Source organism: Carassius carassius, chromosome 29 (genome assembly GCF_963082965.1).
Source record: "Carassius carassius chromosome 29, fCarCar2.1, whole genome shotgun sequence".
NCBI classification, from domain to species: domain Eukaryota; kingdom Metazoa; phylum Chordata; class Actinopteri; order Cypriniformes; family Cyprinidae; genus Carassius; species Carassius carassius.
In genome coordinates this window covers 23,571,670-23,589,095 of record NC_081783.1, presented here as the reverse complement: position 1 = coordinate 23,589,095, position 17,426 = coordinate 23,571,670, and the positions used below count along the sequence as shown (strand labels likewise).

Genomic DNA, 17,426 nt, shown 5'->3' with positions numbered 1-17,426 from the left:
GACACTCCCTCTGAGTTAAAACAAACCAATATCCCGGAGTAATTCATTTACTCAAACAGTACACTGACTGAACTGCTGTGAAGAGAGAACTGAAGATGAACACCGAGCCGAGCCAGATAATGACTCGTTCGTGAAATGGTGGGTTTTTGTTAAATGTGAGCCAAAATCATCACAATTAAAAGAATCAAAGACTTAAACTACTTCAGTCTGTGTGCAATGAATTTATTTAATACACAAATTTCACAATTTGAGTTGAATTACTGAAAGAAATTAACTTTTCCACGACATTATAATGTATATGTGTATCCATGTATATGTATCCATACTGGTGCCCGACCTACTGTTTATGTTTTTTTGGGGCCGATACCGATATTATGTAGTTAAAAAAAAGGGGGCTGATACCGATATTTCAATATTATATTCAATAATATGCCAATATTCTTTGTGTATATTATAATACTGTACCAGTCAAAAGTTTGGACACTTTCTCATTCATGTGTCCAAACATTTCACTGGTACCATATATAGAATACAGTATAAAAAAAAATATATATATATATATATATATATATATATACTGCAGGCCAGGATGCCGAGGTCACACCTCTACTCTTTTCGAAAGACATCCAGGGATTTTTAATGACCACAGAGAGTCAGGACCTCGGTTTAACGTCTCATCCGAAGGACGGTGCTTGTTGACAGTATAGTGTCCCCATCACTACACTGGGGCACTAGGACCCACACAGACCTCAGGGTGGGCACCCCCTGCTGGCCTAACTAGCACCTCTTCCAGCAGCAACCTAGATTTCCCAGGAGGTCTCCCATCCAGGTACTGACCAGGCTCAGCCCTGCTTAGCTTCAGTGGGAAACCGGTCTTGGGCTCCAGGGTGATATGGCTGCTGATTAATATATATATATAAGTAAAGGTTTTCTACCTTGTTAGAAAACAAGAGATGGCCCAGTACACAACATCTGTGTTTAAATTACAACACTCATTAACTTTCTGTGTATTTCTCATGAGTCGTTTAAACAGGCAAATAGCTGCATTTTATTTTTATTAGTTAATTTAACCCTTCTTAGCATGTGCTAATAGAGCCTGTTGTCCTGTAAAATATATTTTGATGAAGAGCCATGTTAAGAGTCCTGTTGCGTCTGTAAAGGAACTTTGCAAAAAATGCATCATAAAACCCAGAGCACAATTATTTAATTATTATCATCTCATTAAACTATTAAAATACTCCATTTGGAAACATCCCTCTAGAAACGCCACACACCAACATTTAAAAAGCCTGGAAAACAGGGATACAAAGTTAACTGGTCACAGAGTAGCTGAATGGTTTGTGCTCAATGGTCAAGCTGTGTGGACCCAGCTGGATGGTTTTTATTGTAAGAGTAAAGGACTTAACAGACTCATGGAGGGCTTGGCCTGCTCATGGCTTTGTTTTTCTCAGGAGAGGATAGAATTTGCATGATGACTGGAACTTGTATATTAATCTTCTAAGTTATTTCGAACCATCTCAATCGGCACCGTCCTGCGTTTTGGGCTTCTGAGCTCTGAGGGGTATCATTTCTTGGGTTATTTACAGTTTGGCATACATGGCCTTAATTAGAGTGTGGGGTAGAGCGCTGCCTCAGAAGATGTGTTCCAGATGTGGGCTGGAATTCATGGAGCTTTGTAAAGAAAAGAAACAGTGCTCTGCAGGAGATGCCTAAAGAAACTTGAGTCAGGGAAGACTGTTGAGGGGATTGACAGACTTGAATTGGGGGTGGTGGGGTTCTGGCACTTTCTAGGGTTAGGCTAAATATTCTTGTGTCTAGGTCTTTAAAAGAATGTAGTCTGACTTGTTCTGGCTGATTCTGCGCCTTAGGTAATTGATCTATAGGTACGTTTACATGGACACTTTTTGCTTCCATCGGAATTAATTCATTCTGATTGACGAATTCGTACGTAGTGTTTACATGAATACTGAATAAAGTGATTTGGTTGATACACGCATTTATATGTTACTTTATATGTAATTTATATGTAAGCTTCTGATTTACTCTTTTGACATGCGCATACTGCATGAATATACAGATTTTATATAATTATTATTATATTATTATTATTATTATAGTTTTCATTAAAATAAAGTATATTTATCATGCAATGTCTTTATCACTGGTTATAATTCTATTAAATATGTTGCATGCCTTTTTGTAAGAAGCCACATCATCTCACAGAAGGATTTATTTCAATCACTCGACTGACATTATGAAATGAGTTTGGAGTAAAAAATAAGTTATTAAATGTGGTATTTTCATCACATGCTTTAGATGAAGCAGCATTTACTACACAGAGCCGTAGTTCACTGAGAAGCTACGCAAACAGCTGTCAATATCGCGAACAAATTCTTTTTGATTTGTGAACTACGGCTCTGTGTAGTAAATGCATTCGATTAATCGTTCTGCCACACTTATGAGCATAAGTGTCATATCAGATAAAATCAGGATCAGGAACAACAACAAAAATAGGGTTTCTGTTACTCAAATAGGTAGAGCATGATACCAGTAACACCAAGATCATGGGTTCAATTCCAAGGGAATGGTAAACCTGTATGCCTATACCTTGAATGCAAGTGTCTGCCAAATGCATACTGTAAATGTTTAACTAATAATTTTGGGACTCACAAAAATATATATTGAAAAAAAATATATACTACTGTTTATAAGTTTGTGGTCGGTAAGATTTTTAAATGTGTTTGAAAGAAGTCTCTTACTCTCACTAACTCTGCATTTATTTGATCAAAAAAAAAAGGCAAAATAGCAATATTGTGAAATATTATTTAAAATATCCGTTTTCTATTTGAATATATTTTGAAATGAAATTTATTCCTGAGATTTTCAGCATCATTACTCCAGTCACAGTGTCACATTACAGTGTCACATTATCCTTCAGAAATCTTTCTATGCTGATTTGTTGCTCGAGAAACATGTATTATTACTATTAAGCATTAATTAGAAATATGTTTTAACAATGCAAAAGACTTTACTGTCAAACATGTTAATTTTAATCTGTAAAGAAAAGAAACAGTAGTGTATTAGCCAAAGTTTATATCTTAATGTAACAATCAAAACCGGACACATCAACTTTCTAAAAGTATTCAGCCCCCAAAACATGAAGAAAGAAGGCAGTCAAGGACATTTGAAGGAGAATGTTTTGCTGATCATTTAAGGAACCATATACAATGACTGCATGAATGCATCTGCTGATAATGCTCAGTCTAATGGCCCTCTTAAGAAACTGAAATACATATGGGTTTCTTCAGCGGCAGAGCAAAAAGTTCTCAGGAAATGCCAACCTGGCTTTTTTTTTTTTTTTTTAAACTGACTGACATTCCACCCAGCTTTGAGAAAGAGGACTGTAAGATGTACGCCTGCAGTGCAACTCCATAGAGACTCTGTTCACCATATGTGTGAGGAAAAAATAAAGGGGTTTGACAGCTATCAGTGAGTGTGAACTTGACATCTATGTCTGCCGTTTAATATGAAACATGAATCTCCCCAACCAGAAGAAAATACTTTTTCGAAATCCAGTGTTTGCTATTGTTTGTATTTAAGAAAAGGCACCGGCTGGCGCAAAACTTTGTTTACACTTTTGCCGGATACTCCTACACGATTTGCCTGAGGGGTAAGGAAAATATTCAAAACTGGCAGGAAGGCGAAACATTTGTATGTAGTGGAGTCTTATGGTTTGAGTTTGTGTGCACGACACATTTTCTAAAGAAAATATGATGAATGTCCTGTCACTTGAAGCATGAATCTGGCTCTTCAACAGTCACCTTTCTTCTAAAGTAAACAGGTATTTTTCTTTGCATGCATGAATCAGCAACACTTTGGTCAATATTCACCTAAAAATAAAGGTTCTAAAAGGGAACTTTCACAGTGGCGACATTCTAATTAATTCATTCATAAACGTTCTTCACTGAACTAATGCCAATGATACCAGTAAAAAAACTTTATTTTTAAGAGTGTAAGAAAGAAGCTAACTAAATATTGGGTTAAAAATTGCTAATGATTTATTCAAACTGTGTTGGCCGTGTGACTGGCTTTCTAACCCCCTTTAATAGGCCAGAATGACATGAAGGTGGTATCTCCTCAGGGAGCTGCGCCATCTAATTATCAAATGACACCCAGCCTGTCAATGGGCCAATGGGGTGAGACAATAGCAGCTGATTCTCTGGATTAGGTGACGGGGGTTGGAGAAGAACGGGAGGGGGGAATCCAAGAGGAAGAGACAGAGAGCATGCTCAGTCCTGAGAGACAGACTACTGGAGCACACTTGTACCTTCCCTGTGAAAGATACACAATCTCATGAGCTTCAGCTCTTTTTCAAACACCCCGTGTAAAGATGTTGGTGATTTGATAAAACGGATGTGAAGATTCACTCTTGGACCTTGTACAAAGGATGCACTAATGAAACTCTGCTTTTCGGGTGAACTTTGACACCATGGCTGGATTTTACAGCTGCTTTGGGGACAAAAGGTAAGCTGGAGCCTTTTGTTCTTGTGAAAACTTAGTTTAAAATGACTTCTAGTAGTGATAAAACACTTACCATTTGTCTTGTGCTTGACGTTGTATTTTAGTGGCATGGTTGAATATAAAACTGTGATTTATTATTAGTGGAGCACTGATTAAAATGACCAGTTTGGTATGCACTCTCATAAAAGAAAGGTTTGAAAGCTGTCACTGGGGTAGTGGTATCTTCAAAAGCTACAGATATGAACCTTTAAGGTATTAAAATGTAACTTTAGGGGTAAATAAGGTACAAATGTGTACCTTTTGAAAGGGTACCATCCCACTGATAGCTTACCTTTTGTTTCTGAGAGTGTGAGTAGCTACATACTTCACTTGAAGTTTTTTTTGTTCCGTACTGTTTCTTTTGTGAGTGCACTATAATAGCTTCTTAGATGAACTCTTTCAATTAGAGTCTCTTTAAAACCTCTTCTATGTAATGGTCTCATGACATGTCCAACAAGACTCTACTCATCACCACTGGTTGGTATTCCAAGACCGCTGAGAGAACATGTTGTTTTTCATTGGGTTTCGTCCAGATTCTTTGCAAGTTTAGAAAATAGACTGTTTTGTTTATTTCTTTTCACAGAATTTTCCATTTGTTATTTTTTTGTTCTCCTAGTCCAGCCCCCCAGAGACGAAATGAATGTACAATAAGAGAGTTTGGACTATTATTGAAACATAATGTTCCTTATTCATGTATAAATGTAAAATTTAACTTTGCAAAGAGACTGAAAATGTGCTAAAGGTTTGGACTGTAACCAGCTTCATCCTAACATACCTCCATTTTTCAAACCATTTATGGTCCTTGCGCTCCTGTGAGAGTGCTGCTTTGTTTGTATCTACACAGAGTATCTATTTGGCAAGAAACCTGAGCCATCCCATGACAAAAAGTGTCCAAATGTTAATGTTCTGACCCCAATTGGTTTTGTCCTCTGAACTTGTTGATGTTGAGCTCAAACATTTCCTATTGTGACGAGTGGGGCGGGGCCGAGAGCCGTGGGATCAGGAGCGAGGCCGGTGGAGTGATTGGAAATGAGCGACACCTGCTCGACCCGCCGGTCTCGAGTCCAACGGAGGAGATGGAAGGATATAAAACTGGTGCAACGACAGTGACGCACGAGAGAGGACCAGGCCTCGACTTTATTTTGTGTTTGGTTTTTATTTGTTTTGTCTTTATTTTGTAATTAAAGTTTGATTTGATTGTCCGCCGGTTCCCGCCTCCTCCTTCCCGGTGATCATGGAGTTTTTATCGTTACACCTAGTTTCTCATCATCTTGTGCAGTTGATGAGGTTGTCTCAAGTCAGTGAAAGACTGTTCTATTAAAGTGTGAGCTCGTAAAATGTACATATTGTGGAGAATGGGGTAAGAAGAGTCTGTGCGTCAACTTAATTTGAAACGCTTTTCTAATCCTGAAAAATAATTCAGTTTTTTAGCTTCCCCTCTTATTTTAAGTAAAAGGTGGCATGTGTTACCCCACTCAATTTTAATCTGTAAAAATTGTTTCTTCTGGGGTTTACTTTTGGATTCTGTAATAACGAATCAGATGGCCAGAATGCTCTGCTCCTTTTCTACTGGTTCAGCCACGGCTAAAAGAGTTTTGTACTTTGTGGTTAAAGTTCTGAAGAACCACAAAAGTACAGATGGTTTTGTAATATGTCTGGATTTATGCTGCCCGTTAACTACTTAGATTTTTTTTTTTAATCCATCAATCAGTACCAACAGCAAAGGGCTTCCAAACACATGTGGTGATATTGCCTTAAATATCTGCCTGAATGGAAAGTTTAAAAATATATATATATATATTTTAATAGAACATTCAGGGCTGGATAAATGTTCTGTATCTGTAATTGTAGGTTTCATTTAAATAGACAGCTTTGCCGTTTTATACACAATAAGCTCCACATTTTGTGTAAGATATCACTAGGTGCGTTTTTTAAATTCTATTTAAATTGTGAATTGAAAGAAAGCCTAATGGAAACGCGTCAATTTATCCAAAATTGCAGAATGCAAAAAAGGAATAATTTGCAAAACTGCAATGGTAAAGTTTTTTTTTCCACATTTACAGGTCACATGGCGTATGTAAAAAGTCATATGATCACTGGTAGGGGTGTAACGCTACGCAATAATCACGGTTCGGTACGTACCTCGGTTTTAAAGTCACGGTTCGGTTCATTTTCGGTACAGTAAGGGGGGAAAAATGCAAACATTAAACTGCAGGTTGTTTATTACTATAAACTTTTTTTAACAATTTGTTTACACTTTTTTTTAAAATAATTTTTATAAAAATATATATAAAATAAAAAAAGAATAAGAAGTAAAATACTGCTGCAAAGTTAAACTAAATAAAATACTCTCAGTCTCAAACCAATATCATATAATAAAATATAATGAAACATATAAATAAATAACTATGATTACAGTGCAGCATTACCAATCCCAGGTTGTAGACCTGCTCATATTTAGAAAAAATATATATAACTTTTCCAAAGTGTAAAGTGCAGCATCAACAGTTTCAGTTTTTAGACCTGCTCAGAATTCGTTATTGCGTTGGACCGATCGGAATTAAGAGCAAAGGTATGTTTAAATGCAGACGGGAGCTGCGTTTGAATTACAATCGTTTTTTTCCTAGTTGTAGTGATGTTCACACTCGCGTGATGGCTTTTGAAAGCCTTAGGCCGGTGACACACTGGCATATTGCACCTGTCAAACATAGTCTATTTTGCTGTCAATACTGTTTTTACGGTGTCCTTTATCAGTAGGCTTTATATTTATGCTCAACATGAAGTATAGATATTGTTGTCGTGAAGACAAGATCCTGGTCTGTCGGCGGTCTCCCTCTATGTCATCTACAGTAGCAGCAGCGCGTCAGCGCCGCGTCAGGCACGATTCTGGTGTGTAAAGACACAGAAATCGCGAGGCAGCAGAAACGCCACGCTCATGCCACGCAGCCAGTGTGTCACTGGCCTTAGAATCAGCTGCAGGGCGGGATTTGCGCTGAACGCGGAGACTTCCGCCACTTAATATGTTTGTTTGGAAACACGAAAATGTACTTATGTTCCGCGCACAAAATATTGCATTCGTCATTCGGTACACACGTGCACCATACCGAAAGCCCTGTACCGAAACGGTCCGGTACGAATACACATAAAGTTATTAATATAGCCAAAATCCCACTAAAATCTGTTGCAATCACTTATCGCGAGAGGCAAAAGATTACATCTTAGTCGCATAACATTGGTTAACGGAAACGACGTCATTTTGCAATACTTTTTTATCTACATTTATTAAATTTTATAAAGTATTGAACAAATCTGTAATTGAAACACGCCTACTGTCATTCTTAAAGGGATAGCTCACCAAAAGTTGAAAATTATATCATTAATTACTCCTTTGTTAATCTTCTGAACACAAATCAAGATATTTTTGATCAAATCCGAGAATTCTCTGATGCAACTGAAAAGTTCCCAGACCTAAATGTAAAATGTAGGACATAGTGAAAATAGTGTTTCAACCGTAATATTACAAAGCTATGAGAATACTTTTGTGTGCAAAGAAAACTCTTTCTCCAAATCACATATTCCACCATTATCAAGAGTACCATGACACGTGTTCTATGTCAGCAGCACCACACACATGCGTTGTTTACGTGCAGATGTACTCTCGATAATGGCGGAAAACGTGATTTGGAAGAGAAGAATTGGTGAATAAAGTTGTTATTTTTGTTTTTTCTTTGCAAACAAAATTATTCTTGCAGATTCGTAAAATTACGGTTAAACCACTGATGTCACATGGAATGTTTTACCGATATTCTTACTACGTTTCTTGGATTGGGAACATATCAGTTACATTGCTGTCTATGCAGGATCGGAAAGCACTCGGATTACATCAAACACTTAATTTGTGTTCCGAAGTTGAATGAAGGTCTCACGGGTTCAGAACAACATGAGGATGAGTAATTAATGACAGCATTTTCATTTTTGGGTGAACTATCCCTTTAAAGTATAAGTAACTTCAGTATTTTATACTATATATGTACGACTTCCTATTTCGCATGTGCAAGGTTAATTTCCTATTCATGAGGAACTGTATATAAATTAGGCTTAAAACCACAAACTTTGCTAGATGTTACAATCTAACCTAAACAACATGCTCAATGATGTTGATTAGTACTGTTACAGTTTGCTGGCTGTTTAAAAGCTAAATTGCATGGTATAATTTATGAACTTTCATAAAGTCACAGAAGATTGCTTTCATTTTGCTACCATCTCATAACATAACCAGCAAGTAATAGAATAAGACCTCATTTGTTAATGAGCCTCATTATGTCCAATAAATGTTTTAGGATGTTCTTTCTCTTCAGATATAATTTAATATAGTGAGTGAGTGACTTAGGGAATGAGATTTAGATTTAGGGAATGAGATGGAGATGGTCACTCACCACTTTAGCTAATGTTGTCAACTGATTGAGTCTATTGGTGACTGCAGCTGGTTTAATAAACTCATTATATCATAGTTTACACCAGGTCCCTGTAAAACTTCCAACGATTGACTATACTACCTTTCAAAAGTCTGTTTGATTAAGTTTAAAGAAATGAATATTTTTATTCAAAGGGTGCATTCAATTTCTTGAGCAGCAAATCACATTAGAGTGATTTCTGAAGGATCATGTGACACTGAAGACTAGAGTAAATTACTTTTTAAAATATATTAAAAAAGAAAACAGTTTAACTTGTAAAACTATTTTAAAATATTACTGTATTTGTAATTAAATAAATGCAGCCTTGATGAGCAGAAGAGACCCCCTGACCCCAAAGAGTAGAAGAGTAGAAAGGACAACGTAATCAGACACTTGTTTGCGAGCTGCACTGGTTCACGGAGGACCACAGGGCCTGTGACATAATGAACAGATTTACTGCCTGATTCACATTCTTGTCAGATGTGTCATCCACTTCAATTAATGTCTGGAGAAAGCTGCGCTGTCCTTTCAACCTCAGAGGAGAACATCATTTTGACATTTTCTGAGGTACTCGACAGATGGTGTGACTTTAGGGAGTCCATCACTACAGTCAAGTCGTTGTTGATGTGTGGTTCACCATCGTCGAGGCCTGTGGAGAAGCTTAGTTCTAAAGCTGCATTGCATAAGATGACTCTGATTGTCAGGATTTTGCATGACGAGGGTTGACACTTTAATAACTAATCATCATTTTGGTTGTAACTTGCATTTAATCTTTGCACAGCTGCACCAATAGATGCTTCATTTACGTCATCAGCTCTATATACTCTTTTACTAAATATTTATATAGATTTTTTTTACTTATATATATATATATATATATATATATATATATAGCATAAATAATAACATTTTAATCATAGTTGAATAGAACAATGTAATAGCAAATGCTATGCACACAAAATTAGGGCTATATCATTTATGGTTATTGGATTTTAATATAGTATTTTTATTATTATCAAGTTGATATTATATATTTAACTGTGGATTTTCTGTGTTACCTTTGTTGTCGTCTAATTTAAAATATTTTTTAGAACACTAATTATTTCCCTTTAATTCACTTTCCTAAAACTTAACACTAATATTTACACTTTGCTAAATACACTGTAATATTTAGCAAGTCTCAACATGAGTATTTTTCATATTGTACATTAAAAGCTTGTGATGCATAAATTCACTACTGATTTTTTTTTAAAAAAATGTTTTTATTATATTCAAAATAGTGTGGAAATGGGTCATTGTAGGCTTATTAGATTTATAGACTTTATAAACTTTATAACTTTATAAACTAATCATTATTGCCTAATATTTATGTATCCATCAAAAACATTTTTGTTGTATTTCACTAAAAAACTGTGTAATGTATATATGTGGATATGTAATAATGTGTGATTATTCGTCACCCTTACCTGTTGATATAAATCACACTGTGCATTCAAAGTATTTTGTTTAACTAAATCAAGCTTTGCATTTGCGTATGCGTATAAATGTATTACAGTCTCCTGTTTGATAACTCCCTACATTTTTTCTTTTTTTTTTGTTGTTGTTGTTTTTCTAAAAACTAAATTGTTGATGCTTACACAGCTAGAATGCTTGCTAATATCTTCTGCTTCAATGCTTCACTAACTCTTGCTCTTTCTTTCTCTCTCTATTATTCCTTTCTTCCTCTCCATGTCCAAAAGTTGAAGACATGAAACGTCGGACGTCATCACAGAACTCTGGCGTTGGAGGCAGTCCAAGGTCAGTCCATTAGTCCCTGTAGAGCTCTGAACAACCTCTCTGCAATCATAGTCACGCACTGGGTAATGATAAGAAGATGCTTTTTAGTCAGAAGAGGCTCTTGGGAAAGAGGTCAGTTTGGTTTGCTTGATCCGCTGTTAAACAAGAGCTTACATAAAATGTAAATTTTGTCATCATTTACTCATCTTCATATCTTTCCAAACAAGTGTGACTTACTTTAATCCTTGTAAGACAAAAGAAGATGCTTTGCATCCAGGGAGCGTTTGCTTTTCTGGTGATCCATGATGTTGAGCTCCACAAATGGAGTCATGAAAGTATTATAGAAGCTGTAAAACTATACTGCAAGTTTTCAGAAGTAATGCAAGTGTAATATAAGGAGCAACTTGAAATGAAAGTCATTATATGCTATAAATCTATAGCAAATATAAATCTAAAGTTTTTTAATGCAAGAATCTGACCATATTGAACCTTTTGTGAAATCTGCTTAGGGAAATTGTCATCATCGCTCTTGCATGATTTTCCTAATCTTGTAGATTCCTATTGAAATGACTGCATTTGTTGGGGAAAATTCACCAAACAACAGTAAATCTGCCTCCACCTTACAAAATGAGCATCCTTACAGTAATTAAAACTGAAGTATGTAATTTCTGTCAGTAACACCAAACAAATATGCAAAATGATTTGCTGTGTCTGAAATTGAATGCTTCCCTACTATATAGTATGCAAAAAAGTAGGGGTGTAATAATTCACTGAACTCACGGTGTGATATGATTCTTGATACTGATTTCATGGCACAATTTTCTAAACAAACAAACAAAAAAAAATTCTTAACAAATAGAGATTTAAGAAAAATTGTAAATGAAATAGTGTCCTTTTATATCGCTTGGACAAAATGCTGCACATTTCTTTGTGAAACTGAAATATGTTAAATAACAAAACTGATTTGAAATTTTGAAACAAACCCCAAATCAAATAGATAATTATTACAAATTAAAGAAATGAATGCATCTAAACAAACTAAGAATTTGCCTGTGCTCTTTCCTTTTAAAATTAGAGGCCACCGCTACGGGTGCACAATAAATCGCATTCTATATTTAATGGGTATCTTGTCAGTAAAGCTGGTTCTTTAATCAGCGGTAAATCACCTGCGCACTTTCACATGGAGGAGCATTTACTACACAGAGCCATTGTTAACAGACAAGCTGTGCAAAACATGATATGCATTAACTAAAACAAAGTAAACAAATTAGCATATGCATTATACACAGGCAAGATAATACCATCAAAACTTTTCTGAACACATTGTTCACCTCAAGAGATACATTTATATACATTTAAATGCAAGTAAAAATGATAATTGATTAATACATGTTTATATGTATTTTATCTGCTCCATATATAATTCTAGATAACTTATCTCAATTGTTTAAATTTGTAAAATCCACATTAGCTTGTTTTTCATCAACTGGTCAAAATTTACAGCAGGGCATGCAAATTGACTCTGTTTTTGGCCAGACAGAAACTGCACACAGACTGAATGTAAATATAAATCTCTGTAAATCCACTTTCTGACAGCAGGTGGCGCTTATGGAAAAGCTGAATTAGAGCTCTGCACAGGCCTCAAATTTAGGCCCTAGCCTGAGATGCCCAGGTCCTAGACCAGCTCATGTCCACCAGCTTATCAGAATTACCGGCCAGCGGCATACAGTAAGCCTATGTTTGATCAATGAAGTCTTTTAATCATTGTAACTTGCCTAAAATAAAATCTATAGAGATAAAACCGTTATAGCTGTGCAGGACATAGAGGCGCCAGCGCAATCATTTTGTACAGTGGATACGCTGTAATTCAGTAATCAAACGTAACTGCAAAGGGTCTACTTTTATTTGTGTGTACTCACAATATCAACAAAATGTGCTTTTATGAAATAAAGAAAACAAACATGATGCGCCATCTCGTCTTTAACAGGAGTTAAAAAATGAACCGAAACTAAAACATGCCTCACAGACATGATAATATATATATATAGAAAGATTTAAATTGCTACTAAACAAAATAAAGTAAATGGAAAACTAAAAGTCTTTCATTATAATCATTATACGTAAAGATGGACTTCTCTCTAAAGGTGCGTCTAAGATGACGAGACAGGCTCAGCAAATGTATCCTTGCGAAACAGACTCAGAAAACACTAGTTTATTAGTAAATAATTCAAATATCTTCGTACTATTTATCCTGTTACATTTATGGTAATTACTTTTGCCAGTGCTTTGCGGCAAGCTTAAGCCTTTTGCATGCATTTGAACGCAGAACTGTTCAGTTGCGCTGACGACACGCTCTCTGCTGCGGGACACTAAACACCATTGAGCTGCTCTTGACAGTCGCGGTAGCACGGTCTTTTGTTGATTCCAACAGTGCAGCAATTATTTTTTTTTTTCACCACTAATTAATGGATGTCTAAAGTATAAAAATAAGGAGAAGCCTAAAACAGGCCAGAGGCCCATCCTGCGTCTGAACTATGACGTGAAAATTGGCCTGAAGCCCGGCCTGAGGGGTGTAAAAAAAAGTTGGGGCCCGTCCGGACCGGGCTGAAATGCAAGCCTGTTTTCCGTAAACTATGTGGACAAAGCAGTACTGAAAATAAAACACTACCTTTAGGTAGTACATGGAGCAAAGATGAAAACAAAATGCCATCAAATTATTTCTGAAGACAATCAGAACCTTCAGAGGTACATTCATATAATTAATTAATATATTCATATGTATAATTCCCTCAGCACTCTTTTAAAAGCTCCCAACTTTTCTCCCTGTTTTCACTCAGAACAAAACTACTCTGCGTGCTGTGCGACCATGAGACTGTTACTGAAAACTTTGTGATTTATGCTGGACAGTATTTATTTTTCATGAGTTGTTCAAATTGCGGTAATCTTATACGGTTTTAATGATAATTAAAATATGAAATGGTAATACTAACCGTTGTGAATTTTGAATTCAAACTGGTAATTGTTACATCCCTAGAAGTGATGCAACTGATCCTGGTAGATCTCGTAATAGAAACAAAACATGGCAGACATAGTACACTTCATTCATTTTACATTCAAATTTCATTCATACTAAATGGAACACTTTTTTTAAAGGGGTCATATGACTTTGCTAAAAATAACTTTATTTTGTGTATTTGGTTTAATACAATGTGTTTATGACGTGTTTTTAAAACACATTATTTTCCTCTTCTTTATTGTTTCATCTCTATGCCTCACCTTTCTGAAACCCAATGATTTTCACAAAGCTCATAGTTGGGAAAAGCGAGGTGTATGTTAATTGGCCAGCTATCCAGTGCGTTGGGATTGGCCGAATGCCTCAAGCGTGTGATGGAAATGTTACGCCCCTAACCATACTGTGATATCGTGTGACCCAGCGTGATGAGACAAAACCAATAAAACCTGTTACAAACAAGGCATTTGTTGCATCCAGTGCGGACATTTCTACGAATTGCGTATTGCGCTGCATAAAGATAAAACCATGTCTGCATTCGTGATCGGAGAAATAACAGTCAACAAGCTTTAACAGTTACTCTGCACTGCTCAAATCTCACGTTTGAATCATCAGTGGCAAAGTTTTTAATATGCAAACATACTTACAGACAGTGAATGAAAAGCGGCAGACTGTCCTTGCAAAGTTGAAATCGGCCCACTTTATAGAAACAGACATCGGCATTTTACACTACTCTCACAGGAAACGGTCCTCATCCTCCGCCATATAACCTAACCTGATTTCTAGTTGTGTCTTCCTTAGGAAGGCCAAACAAAGTATCTTCGATTTCACAAGGAAACACACAGCTTCTCCACTAGATTGTGCCGGCGGAGACAGCGAGAATACATGCTCTAAAATTACATTCTTTCTTTGCGTGAACATTTGGGCGGCATTATGCAAATCTTCCCACATTGTACGTATAGATGTGGGGGCATGTTATAACAAGCCGTTTTTGAGGGGAGTGGTTGACTCTTAACTTTTATAAAGAATATCTCTTTGGATTTGAGACTTTAGTCTTTGCAACTTTACAGGACTTCTTTATGCACCAAGAGCTTGTAACACTACAAAGAGAAAGGAAAAAATTTAAATCACATCATATAACCCCTTAAATGGTCATGAAGTCAGTTTGAATTCAAACAGTTTTTAAACAGATAGTCCCACCCCAAACTCAAGCTATTGGTTGAGACAGTGTTGCTGCTGGTTGAGATGCTCAAACAAAGCAATGTTTTCATAGCAAATGTGTTTACACTTTTCAGGGGAATCGGTCTACAGAGGATTGCTTACAGTTGACTCTGCTCTGGAATGGAGAAAGTGTTTACAAATCAAAGAATTAGACGTTTCCCCTTTAGTAGATGGACTTGCCTTTCCATTTAGTTGTAAAATATCCAAAGAGTGGCTAAACTCTCTTGATAATGTAGTATGTTTTCTTCTTCAGAGAATAAAATAATCTTTGATTGTACTATTCTTTGCCGACCCTTTGTAAATATCAATTTACATACAGTATAGTAATAATTCTCTACCAAAGAACCATGGTGCTGCCACAGTAATTTGTTGTAAGGGAAGTTGTTTTCTTTGTGACCTAAAAGTGTCTGTGAAGGAGAGGTGTGGACACAAGACCAGCTGTGTGGTCCTTCATCTAGTGTTTGACACAGGCCACGTAACGCTGACCTAAAAGGTCAAAGAGTTTCGGGAATTAAAAAAAAAAAAGAAATAAAATAAAATAACTATAAAGTGCTATTTTACTTTCTCAAACAAAGTTACAGTCCTTTGTGACAAAAAATAAGTGAAGGAACTGCCTGAAACAATCATCTAAACATCCAAATGGCTCAAAAGAGAAGGAGAGATATTGCACAACTGATCATAATGGTATCACATGGCTTTCATAATCTCACCCTTAGGCAATAACTGGACAAAATGACCCCATGTATGAGTGCATGCATTTATTATTCCTTTGATTAGTGCTTTATGGTTTGTGTTTATGCTTTAGCCATGTATCTGTGGTTTTTCTTGTCTCGTTCTTTCATATGCCAACACAAGCTATCTGTGAATAACTCGTCTGTGAATCTGTGAAGCAGACTTTATATGCACTTCCCCTGAGAAAGACAGAGGAAATGAATGAGTGCTATCTGATGACATCGAGTACGGGTCATCGATGTGCTCTGATGTCACACCAGCCCCTCTAACCACTGGAACAAATCTGCACAACACATTTAGCAGCAGTGTGTAAGAAACTGCAAGTCTGGTGTCTGTTAAGTAGTGGAGGACAGATAGTGCTTGCATGGAATGGTAAGGAGGAGTGTTTCTCATTAGTTGACTGTTGTTATCTGGTCTCATGTGATGTTCAGCACGCAGTTAAGCTCAAACAAGAACGGTCTTAGTCTGTTGAATGGGCTTCTTGTATAAACTGCAAGGAAGGAAATGTGAGGAGTGCTTGCCTCTGCAGAACCAGGTGTTGGTATGCAGATTGCTGAGGTGTTTTGACTAGTTTTAGTATGTCGCTCTGTGGTTTCTTGGGTGCCTTGGATGGTTTCTGGGAAGCTTTCCTTATTGGCACAAGTTGAACAGTCATAAGTCCCTAAATACAGTTCCATTCAAAGTTTGATGTTGCTAAGCTCAGGAAGGCTTCATTTATTTGATAAATTGATCAATACAGTAAAAAATATATATATAAAACCATGAAATATAATTGGCATTTCAAATAACAATCTTATATTTTAATATATTTTAAATAGTAATTTATTCCTGTGATGCAAAGCTGAATTTTTTTAGCATCATTACTCCAGTCTTGAGTGTCACATCCAGAAATAATTGATTTGATTTAGTAATTAATAATTTAATTATTAAATAATTAATAATTTAATAATTCGATTTGATGCTTAAAAATTTTTTTTTAACATTATAAAATAATTTGCTGTCACTTTTTAGCATTTTAATGTGTTCTTGCCACATAAAACTATTGCTTTCTTTAAAAACACGCAATCTTTTGAACAGTAGTGTATGTCTCATGTTTTTACTTCGCTGTATATGTTTTTATAATCCACTAGTCCATCTTATAGTCATTTTGGCTATGGGTTTGGTCACTAAATGTGAGGAAGAGGAAGATTGACCAAGAAAATATTGATTGTGCTTGAATTGTGAAATAGCCTGTTTTCGTATTGCGGTTGAATGTGAATATGAATGATATTTGGCTTAGCTGTTCTGTGTTAAGCTTTGTTGAGCAATGTTTGGCAGACATGCCAGATAGAAATCACTGATGACTTGAGTTTTACTCATTTCGCTCTTCTGGATGTACAGTACTTAAGTACATTGTTCTCTTCTAATAGTTTATCAAAACAGGCAGAAGGAGTATTATTTTTGATTGTCTCTTCTAGGGATGGGACGGTATGAAAATTTAATATCACGATTATAGTGACTAAAATTATCACGATTATCAATATTATCACGGTTTTGTTGAAACGAGATGAAAGTGTTCAAAAATAGTTGATGCTCACACTGAAAACATTTCAGCAAGTTTTATATTTAAGAATCAACAAACAACTAATAAAACAAGCAACTCTATGCACTTAATTTAAAGAAAGATTAAATTC

At 36.0% G+C, this 17,426-nt stretch overlaps 1 protein-coding gene and 1 pseudogene across 6 annotated transcripts in view; one reads left to right on the top strand and one right to left on the bottom strand.

Annotated features, from left to right (window-relative positions):
* LOC132109941 (CRACD-like protein) overlaps positions 1–17,426 on the top strand; it is a 57,341-nt gene that overhangs the window by 6,084 nt on the left and 33,831 nt on the right. Inside the window, exons 1-2 of one of the 6 annotated variants that reach the window (XM_059516420.1) lie at positions 10,796–10,811; positions 12,390–12,518. The exons of 2 other annotated variants lie outside the window; for them this stretch is intronic. In XM_059516420.1, coding sequence (XP_059372403.1) covers positions 12,478–12,518 — 41 coding nt within the window. In that variant the 5' untranslated portion in view covers positions 10,796–10,811; positions 12,390–12,477. Of the gene's footprint in view, positions 1–4,283; positions 4,525–10,755; positions 10,812–12,389; positions 12,519–16,061; positions 16,126–17,426 lie in introns of those variants that run through there. 3 more of the 6 variants (XM_059516421.1, XM_059516419.1, XM_059516422.1) reach the window with 3 other exon arrangements.
* LOC132110253 (5S ribosomal RNA) lies at positions 788–904 on the bottom strand (annotated as a pseudogene).